This window comes from Carya illinoinensis, chromosome 14 (assembly GCF_018687715.1).
Source record: "Carya illinoinensis cultivar Pawnee chromosome 14, C.illinoinensisPawnee_v1, whole genome shotgun sequence".
In the NCBI taxonomy this organism is placed as follows: domain Eukaryota; kingdom Viridiplantae; phylum Streptophyta; class Magnoliopsida; order Fagales; family Juglandaceae; genus Carya; species Carya illinoinensis.
The window spans coordinates 32,364,362-32,387,395 of record NC_056765.1 but is presented as its reverse complement, the minus strand read 5'-3'; the positions used below and the strand labels follow the sequence as shown (position 1 = coordinate 32,387,395).

The 23,034-nt window shown below is 33.7% G+C and overlaps 1 protein-coding gene across 25 annotated transcripts; it reads left to right on the top strand.

Moving 5' to 3' along the window:
• Positions 1–14,296: 14,296 nt before the first annotated feature.
• Positions 14,297–22,068, top strand: LOC122294414 (disease resistance protein RPP4-like). Of its 25 annotated transcripts, none has more exons than XM_043103123.1 (16): positions 14,299–14,984; positions 15,188–16,271; positions 16,354–16,656; positions 17,107–17,313; positions 17,578–17,580; positions 17,701–17,910; positions 18,031–18,240; positions 18,361–18,570; positions 18,691–18,834; positions 18,952–19,086; positions 19,203–19,412; positions 19,533–19,742; positions 19,863–20,072; positions 20,193–20,402; positions 20,527–21,156; positions 21,276–22,068. In XM_043103123.1, the coding sequence occupies exons 1-16, from the start codon at positions 14,410–14,412 to the stop codon at positions 21,792–21,794; spliced, it is 5,070 nt and encodes a 1,689-aa protein (XP_042959057.1). In that variant the 5' UTR covers positions 14,299–14,409; the 3' UTR covers positions 21,795–22,068. The 25 variants fall into 25 exon arrangements, with proteins under 25 accessions (XP_042959063.1, XP_042959062.1, XP_042959068.1 ...); XM_043103122.1 differs by having other exon boundaries at positions 17,107–17,316; positions 17,437–17,580; XM_043103129.1 differs by lacking the exon at positions 17,701–17,910 and having other exon boundaries at positions 14,297–14,984; positions 17,107–17,316; positions 17,437–17,580.
• Positions 22,069–23,034: the final 966 nt, after the last annotated feature.

Sequence of the window (23,034 nt, the reverse complement as noted above, 5' to 3'; positions counted from 1 at the left end):
AAAGCGGGATCGATGTGGTCAAATTTTTTTAACTAGAAATATGTTGGTAATTCTCACATACAATCAGTGATGCAGCTCAAGACAGGTACACGATTTTGGAACGGTCTAATGTTTGATATGGGGTGGTCAATCAAACTTTTGGCTGGATAATTGGACAGGCGGCCTTTGATTGATTCGGTACCTGTAGCAGGTAATATGAACTTGTGTGTGGCTCAAGTGTTTAATAATTTGGGTTCCAATATTTCTATTTTGCAGGAGTTGGTACCAAGCGGAATACTTTGCAAAATTTGTGCTGCTGGAATCAGGCTACGGCAGGGGGAGGATTTGTGTGTCTGGTAGCCATCTATTGATGGTAATTTTACAACCAAATCCGCATGGCAATTGATTCGACAACAAGGTGACATTTGCATATGGAAGAAATGGTTTTGGCAGAATTGGATCCCTAAGAAGATGTCTTTCTTTGTGTGGAAAGTAAAAAGAAAGGCGATTTCGGTGGATGGTATTATTCAAAATTTAGGAATTCCTTTAGCCTCTAAATGTGAATGTTGTATTCAATTCTATATGGAATCATTTAAGCATATTTTATATGAGGGTGTAGGAGCTCAAAAAGTTTGAAAATTCTTTGCTGACGCATGCCGTATGAGGATTTTTCAGATTTGGAATTGGGAGGGGATGATGAACTTCTAGTGGCAAAGAGCTTCCATGTCTTCTCAGGTTGGGTGGATTCGAGGAGTTCTTCCTATTGTCATTTCTTGGGTGATATGGAGAGCCAAATGTGCGGCAAGAATGGAAGGTACTAAATTCAATCCTAATGATATTATCCAAACTATTAAAATATTAATTAGAGATATCTCAGGTAAGATAAAAAAATTTCGAGCTCTGGGCAAGAGTGATAGGGCGGTAATGGAGTGTTTATCTTGCCTGGTTATTCCTGTTGTTTCAAAGTCAATTAAATTAATTGCTTGGAAATCACCGGAGAGAGGGAGATTTAAATTAAATGTGGATGGAGGCTCGTGTGGTAACCCGGGGAAGTCCGGTGGGGTTGGTGTTATTCGGAACCCTAAAGGATTGGTTGAGGCTAGCTTTGCACACTCATATGGGTAGGCTACTAATACAATTGTTGAATGTCGTGCTCTCCTTGATGGTTTACGGTTATGCAAACAATTGGGTTTGCGTGATATTTTGGTGGATTCGGATTCAACTGTTATAGTTGGATGGTTGGCATCGGGGTTTGTAAATATTGGTTTTTATGAGATTTTTGGGAGGAAGTTAGAGATCTGGTGTATGAGCTCCACATTTGTTTTCGTCATATTTATAGAGAGGCTAACCGCTAATATGGTTGCAAATTTTTTAGCAAAACAGGGGACTTAAGGGATGAATTTTGAATTTTGTGGCATGAATCCCATACAAAGACCTATTCAGGGATTGATTCGTATTGACAAGCTCGGTATTCCTTATCTTAGACGTTGATGGATTTAATTTTTTATTGGTTGTTTTGGGGTTTTTGGCATTTGAGTTAGTTTTTGGGTTTCTTGTTTTTATTGTAAATACTCAAGTGTGTTTGATTTGTTTCCACGGTATTCCTCCGCCATAAGTGAGGGTTTTTTTAATAAACTGGGAAATGATCACTGTTGGACATGTGATCTCAGCTCTTAAAAAAAAAATTCAATTTTTTCCAATATTTTAATTTATGAAAAGCCTAGTAGTTAGCTCAATGAATATTATAAGAACCCAATTTATTTACATTGACTATTTCATTTTCCTATTAATCACACTCCAATTCTGCATATGGTCCTAAAAAGTCTTAGACCTGAATGAGCTTCAAACAAATCTAGGCATAATGTATTGGTTTGGAGAAGCTCTAATTAATACTGAATTGTCACAGATCTGAACCAAATGAAGAAAGCAAGTTTGATAGATTTTGGTGGATTTCAAGGCTTCTAGGTGTGGGCAGGCTGTTTCATTATTCACATGTAATAGAGTTCACTAAGGCTCCGTTTAGATACTAAAAATATCTCAAATGATTTGTGAAGAATAGTAAAAGAATTTGTGAATATTAGTGAAATAATAATAAATAATTTGTTAATCGTAGTGAAGTAAAACGAGAACATCCGATAACAATTGTATTTCCAAATAGATCTTAAGAAGATGCCCTCCAACATGTCCCCATAGGTTGATGTGACTGAATTAAGAGTCAATGAATCTAAAAGTTGTTGTGTCGGAATGGGATGCAAAGTAGTTGCCAACCTCTGTGATCCTCAAAAGTTTGGGGTGCAAAGAAAGAGGAGCTGCAGCTGACTGAGAGCCTATTTCAGTGAAAGCAAACTACAGTGCTCAAGTTACATAACATACAAAATGAGAAATTTACTATTTACATTGTGGAAGGCATGGAATTAGTGAGTGCTATTACTAGTAAATTATGGTTTTAATTGGCTTAGTTTAGATTCTCTTTTTTGTCTTTTATTCTTTTTGTTTACTGTTTATTATTGTTTGTAGGCTTTTGCAAAATACTTGCAAGATGAAAAATATAAATGTGGATAATGGGATGTGGGTGATGTAATCATGATTGGAAAAAGAGGTTCTAGCTAGGTTAGTATGATTACGAAGTAAGAAGGATAAACTCATCTATAATTACTTCCATTTTGTTCTTTTTTGAAAAACCTTTCCAACAATACTGATTAATGATTGATTTTGTTTCATTTTAGGTCACATGTTCAACAGGAACAGCATTAACGAGCTTTAGATCAAACTAAAAAAAATAAAAAATAACAAAAGAAAAAAAATGTTTAGAGTTCTTCTGAAGCGTGGAAGCTGATCTAGTATTATATTTCGCTTATGCTTCAGTGTGTAAGTGAATTTTCTCTCTCCCACTTTTCTCCTAGCCAAGACTCAAAAGGCATAACATTTGATGGCATTACGTACTCTGAAGGACAGATGGAATTCAATTTGGGCACCCTGCATATCTTTCACCTAAGGGCATTTGTTTGGCCATTTAAATTTTTCATCTCAAACATAAAATTTTCATATCATCATTACAACTTTCTCAAATCCTCATACAAAATATAATAAACAATTCAATTTTTTCTTAATTTTTTCAAATCCCAAAATAATAATAATATTAAAATATAATATTTTAATATTTAATATTAAAACTCAAAATTCTCATATGAGAATTCTCCAAGCAGAAATGAACTATTCTAGGCAACATGCTTGCCTCTTCGATCGGCAGAATTAAGACTAGGCATTAATCATTAAATGCATATGAATTTCCACAAGTCAGTCAACAGGTTTCAAACCTGTGATGGGGGAGCTTTGATTTTTATATTGATTTGTAAATAGCCTTTACCAAACTAATTTACAATTTTGGCATGGATCGAAGATAGTGATCTGAAATTATAATAATAATAATAATAATGCAATTATTTGATGCCTGTTAATTGACTTGGCTACATTTTCTTTCTACAAGAGTACAAAAGAATTCATCCGAGGCATTTAATCACTGCCTTGTCTTTCAGCCATAGAGGCATTTAAATATACGTACCCCTTATTGCCGTCGGTACTAATGGGTAGAAAATAGAATAGTTTTGATCCTTTTCCCACATATTGGTACCATCATTATTTGGAATTGCATAGAAAACACCCTCTTTTACTTTGGTTTATTTATTTATATTTTTTATACCCACGGATTTTGTTGCTACAACTCATTGATTTTGACTAAAGATAATGTGATCATAAGTGCACTCAATCCATCAGTACATCCATTTAAAAGTGTTCTGAACCATTTTACGTGCACCAACAAAACAAGTATCATCCACGTTATAATGAATGCTTCAAATTTAATACTACCTTTGCATAATCCAATCTCGTTAATTAAAGCGATATGGGAAATGAATACAGCACATTATTTAGCCCGTGTGCATAATAATTCTTTGAATGGATGCACATCACTACAATATCATGACTATGATGGTAATTCTGATTGAGTGATACGTTGTGGATCCATTTCAGCTCTATTTTCCTGTCTTGTGGATCCATTTCTCAAAAAACACGTTCTCCTTGCAAAGCTAAACCTGATCTTAATAAGGATGTTTGGCAAGAAATTTGAATAAAAAATAAATGTTGCCGTTGGTATGAAAACGATGTTGTTAAGGATTTTTAGAATTGGAAATGAAAGTTATGAACAAAGCAATAGGAGAGAAACTGAATTAATGATGCTTTAAGGTAGGCAAGAGTAACGGTTGATGAAAGTGCTTTTGATTTTGTGACAAACTAAGAGATGAGGTTTATATAAAGAGAAGGGAGAGAAAGAAAAATAGTAAATTGATAATAACTTTTTTTTGGTAATTCACAATTCCCATGTGTTTGTGTGTTTGACTTGCCTTATTTGAATGACCATCGTTTGTCTCTCTTTTGAATAAGAACTGAAAAAAACAGGACATAAAGGGAATGAATAGTTACGTGTTAGGGCTTTTGTAAGTCTAGCATTGATTTCTTTTTTTTTTACTTCATGATGAGGAGCCCTTTTCCTTATTTCCCATCTTCTTGAATTGTAATTTTAAAAAACATTCACAATCTTGAAGGTATATATTGTTCCTTTCAGATAAAACCTGTTGAGTGATATTTTCTTGATTTATTTATTTATTTTTGATCCGTTATATGTGATGATGCAAGCATCAACTCTACATGTTTCGTAAAAAATGCTATTTCCTTGAATCTATTTCGATTTTTTAAACAACTTAAGTCTGGGTTTAAAGATCAGTAATGAATTTTTCTGCCTCCTAGTTTTTGTATATCTGTTTTTCTTTTTTTACTTTTTTTCTTGCTTTTGAACAATGGAGATTGATAAACCTTATCAAAGTAATTTAATGGATTCATTGAAGTGAGGATGAGAAGATATAAATTTGTATTGTTATCATCCTTTTTTTGTATGTATATATTAATGTTCTAACTGTTTGTGTAAGATCATATCTATTATTCCAAATTTTGTGTGGTGGATGTATGGATGTTAGATTGATCTAGTGTAGGGCTGCTGAGTAAAATAAGTCTCGTGAAAAATGTTCATGCTTTATCAATGTAACGGTATCAATACTTAGATGGGTTGAGAAGGAAGCAAAATGGGACAGATCTTATAGCCAATAGTTTCTAAATAGATTTTCAGGACAGCCCTTTTATTGCATTCCTTCAAAAAAAATCTCCGCAGAGGGTAAACGCCAAGTTCCATGTTCAATGAAATGTCGATTCATTTTATTTTCTCAAGCCATTTTGAAGTTTGTTGTGCATGCTAGAAGCTGGTGATTGCTAGGTACATTTAATACATAGATATTGTGAGCTGCCCTCTGATTATGCATTGGTTGTAATCTAAGTATTGGAAGCTCTTTATAACCGTGTGAGCTAGGCAAGTTGGCTGTGGTGATTTGCATTTGCCGATTATATCTGCTGTGGGAGTTATTTTTTATTCACAACATCAGTATAGTAGGAAGACCAAACAACACCTTATAGTCAAGGTACAATGCTCTGTTCTTTTTTATTATTTACATCTGAGAGAGTTCACTAAGAAAATGCCCTCCAACATGCCCCTGTAGGTTAAGGTGGCTGAATTGAGATTCGATGAATCTAAAAGTTATTGCAGAGGAATGGGATGCATAGTAGTTGCCAACCTCTATGATCCTCAATGAAGGCAAATTAGTGGAAAAAGTAGGGGTTGCAGAGAAAGAGGAGTTGCAGCTGACTGAGAATCTCTATTCCGGTAAAAACAAACCATGGTGCTCAAGTGACACCACTTAATGAGTAAGTGAGTAATTTACCATTTACATTGTGGAAGACAAGGAATTAATGAGTGCTATTACTTGTGAAATATGGTTTTAAATGGTTTCTATTTAGATTCACTTATTTATTCTTATTATTTTTTTATCATTAATTATTCTCTACCCAAATTCTAGAATTTGGGTAGAGGAAGCTGCAATCACATATATCGGTTTAGAAGATGTTTGGAAATTGAGATGAGATGTGAATTTTGTGAATAGTAGTAAGATCTGAGGACAAAAAATTGCCTAGACTAATTGTGGGTGACTGACTACTTAGACGCATCGTGGGAGGGCTCCTTTATTGGTGAGAAACTCAATACCATGATTACCATAATGCAAAACTCGTCACAGTTTGATGTGGATGTGAGGTCATGATTACTATTTGTAATATTAAGATTTTATTTCTTTTTCTTTTTCACTTTGTTGTCATGAAAGTACAATACCTAATGCTCTAGTGCATTATTATACTACCTATTATAAGAAAAAGAAAAAGATAATGCATCTGATCAATAAAACTTCATGTAGGAATATTAGAAATCACTATCGAGTCATTAACTCAAATGCATGAAATATAGACTGTCAAGACTTAAGACTGATGCGGGGGATTGTACTATTGTGGCTATTTCATATTAATATTTTGATGCTGTAAATTTAAATTTATTGTGATTTGTAGTTTTAAATTTAATTTTATTATTTGCGATTTGTTGTTTGATGTAGTCATTGTATTTAAATTTTAGTTTTTTAACTTTACATTATTTTAGATTTTTTGAATTATTTTTTTACATTAGTATTTTTAAACAGGAGTGGGCCAATCTAAATTTCAGATTGGGCCGTGGGCCAATGCCCAATATGAATAGGGCAACTGGCCCTAGTTGTGAGCAAGCCCATTATATTGGATATGGGAGTCAATTAGGAAAGCATGCGTACGTTTGTCATTGATTGTTAATTACAGATATTTTTCCTCGTCCGCATCCTTGGTGTATGCTTCAATAAAAATATATTTGTCCACGTCCCCATCACCACCAAAATCGCGTAGCGCGTACGTACGTACGTAATTACCAGGTGGCTTCCAAGCGCTAATCACAGAGGGAGTCAATTTCAGAGTGGTTGCATGTGGAAATTGGAATTCAGACTTTTGGTGACTACAATAATACAGACTTTTGATGGCCTGACAATTTTGACTGGACAGATCATGACATTGTTGCATGATCTACTTGGAACTTTCCAGCTCAGGTCTCTTCATTTCTGTTCTTCTCAGCTCTTGTAGGACTAAAGATGTAGGGCAGTAAAATGATCATTAAATTCAGATGCAGTAGTCAACAAGTTACTAAAGCGGAGCTGCGCATGCTGAACCTTCCCCCAGTAAACACTGTACAAGATAAGCATCATGGGGGTGATTCAATACAGTGCAAATCTGATTTAAACTAGAAATCTATATAAACTGGGTATTCCTTGAAAGTGATCTATTTTTAAATTTTGAATTACTTGTGTGATACTGAATTAAGTATTAGAATGTTTCTAAGTAAATTACGCCGAATTCTCTTTATATAGTACATATGAATGGTTGCATTGATGGTAGTGGGACATGACGTCCAAAACAATGGATAGAAAATACAATAGTTTTGATCCTTTTCCCACGTATTGGTACCATCATTATTTGGAATTGCATAGAAAACACCCTCTTTTACTTGTGTTTATTTATTTATATTTTTTATACCCATAGATTTTGTTGCTACAACTCATTGATTTTGACTAAAAATAATGTGATCATAAGTGCACAAAAAACATAAAAAAAAAAAAAAGACGCAGAACCACAACCTGCAAGAAACAACCTGCACAGACAAAAAGTAAGAATAGGAAAAAATGAGTGTAAAGAAAAGGACATACCTGAAGATAAAGCCATCAACCGAGATATATTAACATCGTCTTCGAATTTTCCGAATGTAGGGAAGACCCCCTTTGTCCAGCCGAATATTGCCTCTTATGTAAGCAGGTAGATCAGATAAAGAAAACCATGAGAGGGTATGGCCCTTAGCACCCAGTTTAGCAAGCCCATCCGCAACCGAATTACATTCTCTATAGCAGTGAACAAGAGAAACATTAAGCCCTGCGAGACGACTCTGAATCTCATCCCAATAATCTTCCATGTACCACAGGCCACATCTCTGAGTCCTCAACCAGTTAAGCACAAGCATGGAGTCAAGTTCGATTTCCACAGATGAAACACCCAACAGGCCAATATGACGAAGCCCATGGAGTAAACCCATCAGTTCAGCATAGTTGTTGGAGTTATGCCCAGTGGCAGCTGCAAACCCGCAAAGAAAATTACCGTTATCATCGCGAATGATGCCTCTTGCACCCGACGGGCCTGGATTGCCTAGAGAAGAGCCATCAACATTCAATTTGACCCAACCTGGCTTAGGGAGCTTCAACTTGACTGGAATAATAAACTCTTTTCGCGTAACATTTAAAGGCATATTAAAGCAATGTAAAACACCTTCGTCACGTCGAGAGAGCAAGTTGACATCCTTAAGCTTTAACCCGATCCAAGAGACCCAATATTTAATAGAACACCAAACCTGTTGGACTGATTCCATCAAGCCTTCCATTCTGGCTTTACAGCGACGTCTCCATAGACGCCAAGTAATGATAGTCGGAAGAAGACCCAGCAATTGACCCGGGCGATTAGAATTTTTTGCCCGCCTATACCAGCACTCCACCCTCTGATTCCAAGAACTACCTTCTATCCAAGGAATTCCAAGAACAATAGAACAAATAAGCCAAATTTTTTCAGCAAAATCTCCTATAGCAAGACAGTGATTGAGAAGGAAGCAAAATGGGACAGATCTTATAGCCAATAGTTTCTAAATAGATTTTCAAGACAACCTTTTTATTGCATTCCTTCAAAAAAAATCTCCGCAGAGGGTAAACGCCAAGTTCCATGTTCAATGAAATGTCGATTCATTTTATTTTCTCAAGCCATTTTGAAGTTTGTTGTGCATGCTAGAAGCTGGTGATTGCTAGGTACATTTAATACATAGATATTGTGAGCTGCCCTCTGATTATGCATTGGTTGTAATCTAAGTATTGGAAGCTCTTTATAGCCGTGTGAGCTAGGCAAGTTGGCTGTGGTGATTTGCATTTGCCGATTATATCTGCTGTGGGAGTTATTTTTTATTCACAACATCAGTACAGTAGGAAGACCAAACAACACCTTATAGTCAAGGTACAATGCTCTGTTATTTTTTATTATTTACATCTGAGAGAGTTTATTAAGAAAATGCCCTCCAACATGTACCTGTAGGTTAAGGTGGCTGAATTGAGATTTGATGAATCTAAAAGTTATTGCAGAGGAATGGGATGCATAGTAGTTGCCAACCTCTATATCCTCAATGAAGGTAAATTAGTGGAAAACGTAGGAGCTGCAAAGAAAGAAGAGTTGCAACTAACTGAGAATCTCTGTTCCCGTAAAAACAAACCATGGTGCTCAAGTGAAACCACTTAATGAGTAATTTACCATTTACATTGTGGAAGACAAGGAATTAATGAGTGCTATTACTTGTGAAATATTGTTTTAAATGGTTTCTGTTTAGATTCACTTATTTATTCTTTTTTTTTTTATCATTAATTATCCTTTACCCAAATTCTAGAACTTGGGTAGAGGAAAATGCAGTCACATATATCGGTTTAGAAGATGTTTGGGAAGTGAGATGAGATGTGAATTTTATGAATAGTAATAAGATCTGAGGACAAAAAATTGCCTAGACTAATTGTGGGTGACTGACTACTTAGACGGACACATCATGGGATGGCTCCTTTATTGGTGAGAAACTCAATACCATGATTACCATAATGTAAAACTCGTCACAGTTAGATGTGGAGGTGAGGTCATGATTACTATTTGTAATATTAAGATTTTATTTCTTTTTCTTTTTCACTTTGTTGTCATGATAGTACAGTACCTAATTCTATAGTGCATTATTATACTACCTATTATAAGAAAAAGAAAAAGATAATGCATCTGATCAATAAAAATTCATGTAGGAAAATTAGAAATCACTATCGAGCCATCGACTCAAATGCATGAAGTATAGACTGTCAAGACTTAAAACTAATGCAGTAGATTGTGTCATTGTGGCTATTTCATATTAATATGTTGATGCTGTAAATTTAAATTTATTGTGATTTATAGTTTTAAATTTAATTTTATTACTTGCGATTTGTAGTTTGATGTAGTCATTGTATTTAAATTTTAGTTTTTTAACTTTACATTATTTTTTTACATTAATATTTTTAAACAGGAGTGGGCCAATCTAAATTTCAGATTGGGCCGTGGGCCAATGCCCAATATGAATAGGGCAACTGGCCCTAGTTGTGAGCAAGCCCATTATATTGGATATGGGAGTCAATTAGGAAAGCATGCGTACGTTTGTCATTGATTGTTAATTACAGATATTTTTCCTCGTCCGCATCCTTGGTGTATGCTTCAATAAAAATATATTTGTCCACGTCCCCATCACCACCAAAATCGCGTAGCGCGTACGTACGTACGTAATTACCAGGTGGCTTCCAAGCGCTAATCACAGAGGGAGTCAATTTCAGAGTGGTTGCATGTGGAAATTGGAATTCAGACTTTTGGTGACTACAATAATACAGACTTTTGATGGCCTGACAATTTTGACTGGACAGATCATGACATTGTTGCATGATCTACTTGGAACTTTCCAGCTCAGGTCTCTTCATTTCTGTTCTTCTCAGCTCTTGTAGGACTAAAGATGTAGGGCAGTAAAATGATCATTAAATTCAGATGCAGTAGTCAACAAGTTACTAAAGCGGAGCTGCGCATGCTGAACCTTCCCCCAGTAAACACTGTACAAGATAAGCATCATGGGGGTGATTCAATACAGTGCAAATCTGATTTAAACTAGAAATCTATATAAACTGGGTATTCCTTGAAAGTGATCTATTTTTAAATTTTGAATTACTTGTGTGATACTGAATTAAGTATTAGAATGTTTCTAAGTCAATTACGCCGAATTCTCTTTATATAGTACATATGAATGGTTGCATTGATGGTGGTGGGACATGACGTCCAAAACAATGGATAGAAAATAGAATAGTTTTGATCCTTTTCCCACGTATTGGTACCATCATTATTTGGAATTGCATAGAAAACACCCTCTTATCGTGTCATTCAGGAAATTATTTCTTTTACGCATTGATCTTTTTTTGGATCATGACTAGGAAATTAAGGAGAACATGAATGAGCGACTTGTGATTAGACTTGGATAAATATAGACGTTGAAGGTACTCGCACTCAGTTTTTACGTTGAAAATCTAATTTAACAGTATTAGTTGTATGGCATGATTATTCCTGATTCCCTTGAAGGCGGAATGGTGATCCTGACAAGATCAATTGATCTTTTTTTATATTTTTTTAATTATTTTTTATATCTTCAAATATTTTTAAAAAATTCACAATATTATTAAAAATTATTTTTTTAATTATTAATTAAAAAATAACTTTATTTAAAAAAATTATCGAAAAATATAGATCCTCGATCGGTAGGATTATCTTTCTCATATTCTTTACAGATAAGAATATCTTCATTATTAGTATTTTTAGTCAAAAAGTTTTAAAGTGGGTGGAAGCCACCCGGCAAATATGCTGTCGCATATTCTTTACAGATAAGAATATCTTCATTATTCCTGTTTTAGTCAAAAAGTTCTAAAGTGGGTGGAACCCAAGCAACCCTGGAAATATGCTGTCTAAGCTGACCAAGAGAAAAGACTCTCCTGCTAATTTGTACGAATGATTTCATTATTAATAAGGTTAATAGAATGAATATATCCAGACTTATTTGTGGTTGCAATTATGACCTAAGCCTAATTTCAATGCATGAACTCTTATAATTCAGCGCTAAATCTATAACTAAACTTGATCTATTCTTTCTTATTGGTATTGTTTTTCCACAAAATTATAACTCTTATAATATAGCATAAAACAAAAATATACCAAAATAAAAAATTGAAACAAAATATATATTTTGTAGTACTCTTGTAATAAGTAGTTTAATAGAATATTGTTACATAATCGCATGGTATGCATAACGTGGTCTTATCCTAAAAAGTAACGATAGATGCAGTTGTGGAGTATATAAGCGTCGATAATTTTTTTTCTTTTTTTAAGTAAGATCTACTTTTAAAATATTAATTTTTTTTATATAAATTCCGTATTTACTTAATTTAAAAAATTGTTATGTATAATTTTTCACATACGTAAAAGATAAGTGATAATATTTTAAGAAAATTATAGTATGATTAACAAATATGCCAACCAAATGTGTCCACTTATTTTTTTTTTTCTTAATAGTTAAAGATGTTTAAAAAATAATTAAAAAAATAAAAAACTTATTTATATTAATTTGTATATTTAGTGAGCATACATATTTAGTAATCACTCTATAGTATTGTCGATATTTGAAATAGGCAAGAGACGACTTAATTTAAAAGGAACTGCATTATTAAAAATGCAGGTTTATTTTTTTAAAAAGAAAAAAGTAGATTTAGAAAGTGTCGGCAGGAAGTTTTCTATTCGTAAAAACATAGGCAGGTCCAAAAGGTCGGTGAGTAGCTACTATGTGCAATGAATTTCTTCTTCCTCTAGAAAATGCAGCCAAATCAGTCAACAGGAGCTTTTAATGAATTGCAGGAAGTTGCACAAAACATTCGTATGCATTCATAGCCCATAGAATGCGTTTTAACAAACTGCAGGAAGAGTTGATAGAACCTTACGGTGTCATTCAAAGAAATTACTTCTTTTACACTTTTGATTTTAATCTTCCTCTGGATCATGACTAAGAAATTAAGGGGAACGATCAACGGAGACTTGTGATTAGACTTGATAAATATGGACGTTGATCACACTGTTTTTACGTTGAAAATCTACTTTAATAATTATCCTTGTACTACTAACATATATAATCCATACTTGAATTGGGTTTTATAACAATGTCCATGTTTATTTGTGTTATAGTCAAAAAGTTCCAAAGTGGGTGGAAGCCCAACTGGAAATTACGTACATACGCAATTGTAATCAATGCATTCCATAACAGAAAGTTGATGCTGCATCTTCCTGGAACTTTCCTGCTCAGGTCGACCAGTAGTACTAGTACTCCTTGGCTAGCTTCTATATATACATACAGATCACCCCAGGACATCTTCAGTGTTGTTCTAATTGTGGTTGCATTGGATAATATTCTTGGATTTTATTTGGTCAAGTTTTTCCTTTAGACCCTAATCCTAACGCAATTATGACCTAAATCCAATTTCAATACATGAACTCTTGTAATTGAGCGCTAAATCTAACTAAACTTTTATCTATTCTTTCCTATTGGTATTGTTTTTCCACAAGATTATAAATCTTATATTCATAAAACAAAAATATACCAAAATCAAAAATTGAAACAAAATATATATTTTGTGGTACTCTTGAAATAAGTAGTACTAGTTAATTAATAGAATATTGTTACATAATCTCAGAGCATGCATAAAATTGTAGAGTATGTAAACGTCGAATAATTTTAAAAAAAAAAAAGATCTACTTTTAAAGAATTAATTTTTTTTTTATATAGATTTCATATTTATTTAATTTATAAAATTGTTATGTAGAGTTTTTCATGTACTCCAAAGATATGTGATAATATTTTTAAGAAAATAATAGTATGATTACTAAATATGTATACTAAATGTGCACACTCATTTATTTTTATTTTATTTTATTTTTTATTTTTCTTAATATTTAAGCAAATGACTATTAGTGATTTTTTATTTTTTTTATTTTTTTTAATGATTAAGGATGCTTAAAAAATGATTAAAAGTAAATAAAAAAAACTCATTTGTACTAATATGTAAATTTGTGAGTACATTTAATAGTTTCCTAGCATTGTCCATATTTTAAATAGGCAAGAGACTTTAAAAACAACTGCATTATTTAAAACGCAAGTTTTTTTTTTTTTTTGAGAAAGAAAATAAAATAGATTTAGAAAGTGTCGGCAGGAAGTTTTCTCTCCGTAAAAAGACATAGTCACATAGGAAGGTCGACAAGTTGGTAAGAAAGTTGGTTAGTCAATCAAAAAAATTAAGTAGCTAAATTTCTTCTTCCTTTGAAAAATGTAGCCGAGTCAGTCAATATGGGCTTTCAATGAATTGCGGGAAGTTGCGAAAAACCTTCGTATGTATTCATAGGCCCAAAGTACGCATTTTAATCAAATGCAGGAAGAGTTATCGAACCTTCTCGTATCATTCAAAGAAATTACATTTGATTTTAATCTTCCTCTCCATGATTATTCGTGTTTTAGTCAAAAAGTTCAAAAGTAGGTGGAAGCCCGAAATTACGTACATACGCGCTTGTAATCAATAATGCATTTCACAACCGCTGCATCTTCCTGGAACTTTCCTGCTCAGGTCGACCTAGCTTCTATATATACATGATGATACAGATCAACTCAGGATATCTTCATTGTTCTTCTCATTGTCTAAGCCCGCAAATTACCAATATTCCCACCTTCCACAATTAAGCTTCTAAATCTCTCGCACTGCATTCATGGCCACTCAAAGACCCTCTTCATCTACTAATTCCGAGAATACTAAGAAAAGAAAAAGAGACAATTCATCTTGTTCGGAAGAAAATGAAACCTCTTCCTTACCTTCTTCCTCGACGGCTCGATGGAAACATGATGTTTTCCTTAGTTTCTGTGGCGAAGACACTCGCAGAAGTTTTACGGATCATCTATATTCCTATTTAAAAGGGAAAGGTATTCTCGTCTTTAGGGATGACGAATCACTCGAGCGAGGAACATACATTTCTCAAGAGCTTATGCAAGCAATTCAAGAATCCCGATACGCCATTGTCATTTTTTCAAAAAATTATGCTTTTTCGAAATGGTGCCTCAGGGAACTTGCCGAGATCGTTGAATGGGAGGAAAAGAAGAATCTCACAATTATTCCTATTTTCTACCATGTGGATCCTTCCCATGTAAGAAAACAAAGAGGGACTTTTGCAGAAGCTTTCGCCGCACATGAAAAAGATCCCATGGTAGACATCGAAGAGAGTAATACTTGGAGAAATGCTTTCACAAAAGTCGGTTATATTAAGGGAGAGCACATAAATGGGGACAGGTAACGACTAGCTAGTACTTTTGCGGTTATTGTTAGTGTTAGTGTTGTTATTAACGACTATCTATCTAGCTACTCATGACATTTATAATTTTTCTACAAAACGATGCTAAATATTCTAATTATAAGTTAAAAGAGTTTTTTTTTGTTTGTCCGTTCGTGCCTATTCAGCTTTCGTCTATATTAATTGTTTTATCAAATTACAGGTACGAGTCAACAATTATACAACAAATCAGTGAAATGATACTCTACAATTATACAATGCCAAATATTCTAATTCATGAAAACCAGAAAATTGTTGGAATAGACTCCCGTGTAGGGGAAATTTTGACCTTATTGCATATGGAATCGAATGACGTTCGCTTCTTAGGAATTCATGGGATGGGTGGCGTTGGTAAAACAACGCTGGCGGAAATAATTTATTATAGATTTTATTGTCAATTCAAAGGAAGCGGCTTTATTTCTTGTACTAGAGAAAGATCTACTACTGCTCCTGATCTAGCTTCTTTACAAAAAAAACTTCTTTCTAAGATCATGCAACAAGAAATACATGTATGGGATCATCGCGATGGACTCATGTTGATGAGCACCAGGTTGCGGAATAAAAAGGTTCTTATCATTCTTGATGATGTGGATTGTGAAAAGCAACTGACGGCATTAGCAGGGGATCATAATTGGTTTGGTCCAGGGAGTAGGGTAATTATGACATGCAGAGATAGTCATCTGTTGGAAAGAAATAAAGTGAATAGATATAAGGTTGAGCCGCTTCATACCACCGATGCTTTGGAGCTCTTTAGTTTGTCAGCCTTCGACGAAACCCATCCTCCAGAGGATTACAAGGATCTATCTATGGATTTTGTGAATTATGCTGGAGGCCTTCCTTTAGCTCTTAAAGTTTTGGGTTGCTTCTTATTTGGGAGAACAATAGATTTCTGGAAAGGTGCTAGGGATAACTTGAAAGCGAATCCTAAACCTGAAATTTTTGATATTCTTAAAATAAGTTTTGATGGGCTGGAGGAACCGCAGAAAATATTGTTTTTGGATCTGGCATGTTTTTCTGATCGATGGATAGATTTTAAGAAAATATATTCGGCCGACGTCATTCAGGTTCTCATCGATAAGTCACTCGTAAGCAAAGATGACGTATACTTTAAAGAAAGGTTGACCATGCATGATTTGCTAAAAGAAATGGGTCGGCAAATAGTTCGCCGCGAATGTCGTCAAGAACCTGGACGACGTAGTAGGCTGTTTCATCGTGAAGATGTCGTTCACGTACTGAATAATGATACTGTAAGTTGATTAGTGTAGAGATTAATATAAAAAGGTATATTTTCATCCTAATTCTTGCTAATCCATTCTTCTTGGTTACTAGGGAACTGATGCAATTGAAGGCATGGCCCTCAGTTGTGATAGTATTCTTGGAACAAATCGTACCGATATAACTAATGCCGAAGCATTCTCAAAGATGATAAATTTGAGATTACTTTATATCTGTGCTTTTGGATATATAAAAGGGTCTGGAAATCCTTTAGAATACATGCCAAGCGATAAGTTGCAGTTCCTAAAATGGTATGGATATCCTTTGAAATCCTGGCCGCGGAGTTTCCAACCAAAAAATCTTATTGTATTAAATATGTCTGATAGCTGCATCGAACAACTATGGACGGGGTCGTTGGTAAGTTTTTTGCTCATATAAATACGCATTCATCTTAATAATCTCTCTTTCTGTCTTTTTCTAAATAAGTTAATATATTCTTATTTTAATCTAATTTATAACTATTTGTTTTGTTTATAATAAGTTTTACCCAATTAGAAAGAATTAAATCTTAGAAATTGTGAGAACTTGATTGAAATGTCAAATTTGACAAAAGTCCCAAAACTTGAGAAAATAGACTTTTCAGAATGTAAAAAATTGTCTGAGATCCACCCATCTATCAAAGTGCTCAAACAACTACAAGAATTAAGAATGTCTGGCACCCGAATCAAACAACTATGAAAATGGTTGGTGGTAAGTTTTTCATTTGTAGAAATACGCATTCTTCTTAATAATCCCCTTCATATCTTTTCCAAATAAGTTAATATATTCATATTTTTATCTAATTTATAACTTGTTTATTTATAACAGGTTTTACCCAATTTGAAGGAATTAGATCTGAGTTCTTGTGTGAACTTGATTGAAATACCAGATTTGAGTGGAGCTCCAAATCTCGAGATAATAAAATTTGTATATTGTAGAAGCTTGTGTAAGGTCCACCCATCCATCAAAGTGCTCAAACAACTACAAGAATCAAGAATGTCTCACACCCGAATCAAACAACTATGGAAGGGGTTGGTTGTAAGTTTCTCATTTGTAGAAATACGCATTCTTCTTAATAATTTCCGTCATATCTTTTCCAAATAAGTTAATATATTCATATTTTTATCTAATTTATAACAACTTGTTTGTTTATAACAGGTTTTACCCAATTTGAAGGAATTAGATCTGAATTCTTGTGAGAACTTGATTGAAATACCAGATTTGAGTGGAGCTCCAAATCTCGAGAAAATAAATTTTTCATATTGTAGAAGCTTGTGTAAACAACTATGGAAGGGGTTGGTGGTAAGTTTCTCATTTGTAGAAATACGCATTCTTCTTAATAATCCCCTTCATATCTTTTCCAAATAAGTTAATATATTCATATTTTTATCTAATTTATAACAACTTGTTTGTTTATAACAGGTTTTACCCAATTTGAAGGAATTAGATCTGAATTCTTGTGAGAACTTGATTGAAATACCAGATTTGAGTGAAGCCCCAAATCTCGAGAAAATAAATTTTTCAGGTTGTAGAAGCTTGTGTAAGGTCCACCCATCCATCAAAGTGCTCAAACAACTACAAGAATTAAGAATGTCTCACACCCGAATCAAACAACTATGGAAGGGGTTGGTGGTAAGTTTCTCATTTGTAGAAATACGCATTCTTCTTAATAATCCCCTTCATATATTTTCCAAATAAGTTAATATATTCATATTTTTATCTAATTTATAACAACTTGTTTGTTTATAACAGGTTTTACCCAATTTGAAGCAATTATATCTGAATTTTTGTGAGAACTTGATTGAAATACCAGATTTGAGTGGAGCCCCAAATATTGAGGAAATAGACTTTTCATATTGTAGAAGCTTGTGTAAGGTCCACCCATCTATCAAAGTGCTCAAACAACTACAAAAATTAAAAATGTCTTGCACCCGAATCAAACAACTATGGAAGGGGTTGGTGGTAAGTTTCTCATTTGTAGAAATACGCATTCTTCTTAATAATTTCCGTCATATCTTTTCCAAATAAGTTAATATATTCATATTTTTATCTAATTTATAACAACTTGTTTGTTTATAACAGGTTTTACCCAATTTGAAACAATTATATGTGGATTTTTGTGAGAACTTGATTGAAATACCAGATTTGAGTGGAGCTCCAAATCTCGAGATAATAGAATTTTTATATTGTAGAAGCTTGTGTAAGGTCCACCCATCCATCAAAGTGCTCAAACAACTACAAGAATTAAGAATGTCTTACACCCAAATCAAACAACTATGGAAGGGGTTGGTGGTAAGTTTCTCATTTGTAGAAATACGCATTCTTCTTAATAATTTCCGTCATATCTTTTCCAAATAAGTTAATATATTCATATTTTTATCTAATTTATAACAACTTGTTTGTTTATAACAGGTTTTACCCAATTTGAAGGAATTAGATCTGAATTCTTGTGAGAACTTGATTGAAATACCAGATTTGAGTGGAGCTCCAAATCTCGAGAAAATAAATTTTTCAGGTTGTATAAGCTTGTGTAAACAACTATGGAAGGGGTTGGTGGTAAGTTTCTCATTTGTAGAAATACGCATTCTTCTTAATAATCCCCGTCATATCTTTTCCAAATAAGTTAATATATTCATATTTTTATCTAATTTATAACTTGTTTGTTTATAACAGGTTTTACCCAATTTGAAGGAATTAAATCTGAATTTTTGTGAGAACTTGATTGAAATACCATATTTGAGTGGAGCTCCAAATCTCGAGAAAATAGAGTTTTCAGATTGTAGAAGCTTGTGTAAACAACTATGGAAGGTTTCTCATTTGTAGAAATACGCATTCTTCTTAATAATCCCCTTCATATCTTTTTCAAATAAGTTAATATATTCATATTTTTATCTAATTTATAACTACTTGTTTGTTTATAACAGGGTTTAGACAATTTGAAGGAATTAGATCTGAATTCTTGTGAGAACTTGATTGAAATATCAGATTTGAGTGAAGCTCCAAATCTCGAGATAATAGACTTTTCATATTGTAGAAACTTGTGTAAGGTCCACCCATCCATCAAAGTGCTCAAACAACTACAAGAATTAATAATGTCTCACACCCGAATCAAACAACTATGGAAGGGGTTGGTGGTAAGTTTCTCATTTGTAGAAATACGCATTCTTCTTAATAATCCCCTTCATATCTTTTTCAAATAAGTTAATATATTCATATTTTTATCTAATTTATAACTACTTGTTTGTTTATAACAGGGTTTAGACAATTTGAAGAAATTAGATTTGAGGTTTTCTAAGAACTTGATTGAAATACCAAATTTGAGTGGAGCCCCAAATATTGAGGAAATAGACTTTTCATATTGTAGAAGCTTGTGTAAGGTCCACCCATCCATCAAAGTGCTCAAACAACTACAAAAATTAAGAATGTCTGGCACCCGAATCAAACAACTATGGAAGGGGTTGGTGGTAAGTTTCTCATTTGTAGAAATACGCATTCTTCTTAATAATCCCCTTCATATCTTTTCCAAATAAGTTAATATATTCATATTTTTATCTAATTTATAACAACTTGTTTGTTTATAACAGGTTTTACCCAATTTGAAGGAATTAGATCTGAGGTTTTCTAAGAACTTGATTAAAATACCAAATTTGAGTGGAGCCCCAAATCTCGAGAAAATAGATTTTTCAGGTTGTAGAAGCTTGTGTAAGTTCTACCCATCCATCAAAGTGCTCCAACGACAACAAGAATTAAGAATGTCTGGCACCCGAATCAAACAACTATGGAAGGGGTTGGTGGTAAGTATCTCACTCTTATAAATACGTATTTTTCTTAATAATTCCCTTCATATCTTTTCTAAATAAGTTAATATATTCATATTTTTATCTAATTTATAACTATTTGTTTGTTTATAACAGGGTTTAGACAATTTGAAGTACTTAAATCTGAGTGGCTGTAAGAACTTGATTGAAATACCATATTTGAGTGGAGCCCCAAATCTTGAGATAATAAACTTTTCAGATTGTAGAAGCTTGTGTAAGGTCCACCCATCCATCAAAAAGCTCAAACGACTAGAAGAATTAAATATGTCTGGCACCCGAATCAAACAACTATGGAAGGGATCGATGGTAAGCTTTTCACTCGTATAAATACGTATTGATCTTCTTAATAATCTCCATTCATATATTTTCCAAATAACTTAATATATTTATACTTTTATCTAATTTATAACAACTTGTTTGTTTATAACAGGTTTTACCCAATTTGAAGGTATTAGATCTGAGTTATTGTGAGAACTTGATTGAAATACCAAATTTGAGTGGAGTCCCAAATCTCATGAAAATAAATTTTTTAGGTTGTAGAAGCTTGTGTAAGTTCTGCCCATCCATCAAAGTGCCCGAACGACTAAAAATTTTGGGTTTAAACAAATGTCTTACAAGACTACTAATTCTAGACAAGTTCTGCTTACCATCATCGTTTATGAGTTTCTCAGGCCTTCGCGAATTATATTTAGGAGGTTGCAATAACATTTCAATTTTTCCGAGTGTTATTTGTAGTTTGGCATCTCTTGAAAGTCTCCATTTGGTTGGTTGGTCAAGACTAGAAAAATTTCCAGACCTGAGTAGGTTGGAATGCTTAAAGGAATTTGAGGCATACGGAACTGCTATAACACAAATGCCACCTGTCAATCTAATCCCCAAGAACATCCGTTCCTTAAAGATCCAAAGACGAAAGAGGATGCCACGTAAATCAAGAGATCATTTAGCCATGTTCATTAATGACTGTTTTTTGCCGAAACAAAGCTCATATCCCACCAATCATGATATTGGATCACCTGTGGAATATGACATGGAAGAAATGCAAATTTATTTCGGCATTGCGGTGAGTCTCCCTATCTCTCTCTCTTCTTTAATTTAGAAAAGAACACACGTAAATATAGAAAACAAAACAAGCTTAATTTGTGCAGCAATTAACATCTCTTTTTGGGGATTGTTTTACAGCCGTTTATAGAAGGGTGGTCGTTGGGATCTAGAATCCCGGAGTGGGTCCACAATAAAAGTATTGGCTCCTCTTTACAGATAGAGTTGGATGGTAATACGACGTCGGTGATAGATTGTGCCATCTTTATAGTTTTTGATTGTCATCAATTCCATTCCCCTGAAGCTACTTCAATTCCTCGGCTATTCAAGGAAACTTCACATGTGACTTGTAGCTTTTGTTGTGAGAGAGATGATGGTTCTTTAGAACATTTTGATTCCGGATTCAGTCTCTCTCTCGTTGAGCCAAGTGTATGCTGGGCATATGCACGTACTCCTCTGAAATCGAATAGTTCGGATAATCAGAGCTTCATTAAGATTTCAATTAAAGAGATTTCTTCTCAAACTCCTGTAGAAGTGAAAGAATGGGGGTTACATTTAGTATGTCCGGACGATACTGGTCTTGGTTTGGGATCAGATTTAGATTTCTATCGTCAATTTTATTCAGCATGGAAATGCGGTATGACGAGAAATGAAGATTAGATTCATCCGGAGTACCCCTTTAAAGCTTAGTCCTTTTGAGTAATGGCTTGGCATTGTTTATTTTGGGAATAGAATATTATCACCATTTTGTACCTGAAACCTCTTAATTCCATTGACGATGTCGAGGTGATCATGAAATCTCATATTGATTAAGGGAATGCAGTCAACCACCCGAGCTTTCCTTCATTGTCATGTTTATGGTACGTTAATGCTATCACTGTCTTTCATATCAGACTGAGATCTCTATAAATCATGCACTTTAGTCATTTATGCATCTATTTGTTTTTTATATGAAAAATATGATTAAATATTATGTGCTTGGAAGTGATCATCAGGGAACCTTCAGTTGCCAAAACGTGGGAAAATACTTAACATGAAAGTGCTGCATAACGAAAAATGAAAATTCGATTCAACATGAATCCTTTAGAGTGTTGGCTTTGGCATTGTTTCTTTGGGAATAGAAAATGTTAACCATTTTGTTTAGAAGTTAGGAGTCGAATTTTCAATTGGTTTGTTGCAATTTATCACATTTAAGCACTAGAGTAATCAGTTAATTAGCGGAGCCAAAAAATATTATTATATAATAGATTGTTTTCTTTGAGAGATTGAGAATTTCTCATGTATATTAACTGTTTAATTCTCCTATTAATCAAATTCCAATTCTGCACATTTTTCTAAAAAGTCTTATATCTGAATGAGTTTCAAACATATCTAGACTCAATGTGTTGGATTGGGGAAGCCCTTGATATCAAATTGTTAAGAGGTTTGAACCAAAATTATTATTAAAAATTGTCGATGACATCATTAAAAACTGTTAAGAGGTTTGAACCAATACTTGAAATCACTCCCACTTGACTATAAGATGTATTTAAAACACTAAGCAAACTTCACTTTTGCCACTCACACAAGCTTCACAATTGGACCTACTTTAACTCACATGCACTTGCACCCTAGTAAATGAATGCATGCCAAACTTTGAATTGATTTGGGCTTAGCATTATTGTATCCTTACTCCAAATTGAGCCTTTACCACTACCGATCTTGGTTATATGAAAAGAAGGTTCTTGACTGCTAACCCTGTCAGTTAATGTAATATGCAATCGATGACATGCAAGATGAAGAAAATCATCACCATCGTGTGTAATAGGGGAATAAAGGTTATAACTACTAGCATCCCTAGAGAACATCATTAATAGTACCGTAGGTACATCCACGAATAGACATACATACACTTGATATG

What these genes read in the sequence shown, in the direction of transcription:
- LOC122294414 (XM_043103122.1), top strand. Translation starts at nt 14,410, where the DNA reads ATGGCCACTCAAAGACCCTCTTCATCTACTAATTCCGAGAATACTAAG. An exon ending in AACTATGGAAGGGGTTGGTG is followed by an intron (nt 17,581 to 17,700) that starts GTAAGTTTCTCA and finishes TGTTTATAACAG; the next exon opens with GTTTTACCCAATTTGAAGGA. An exon ending in AACTATGGAAGGGGTTGGTG is followed by an intron (nt 18,241 to 18,360) that starts GTAAGTTTCTCA and finishes TGTTTATAACAG; the next exon opens with GTTTTACCCAATTTGAAACA.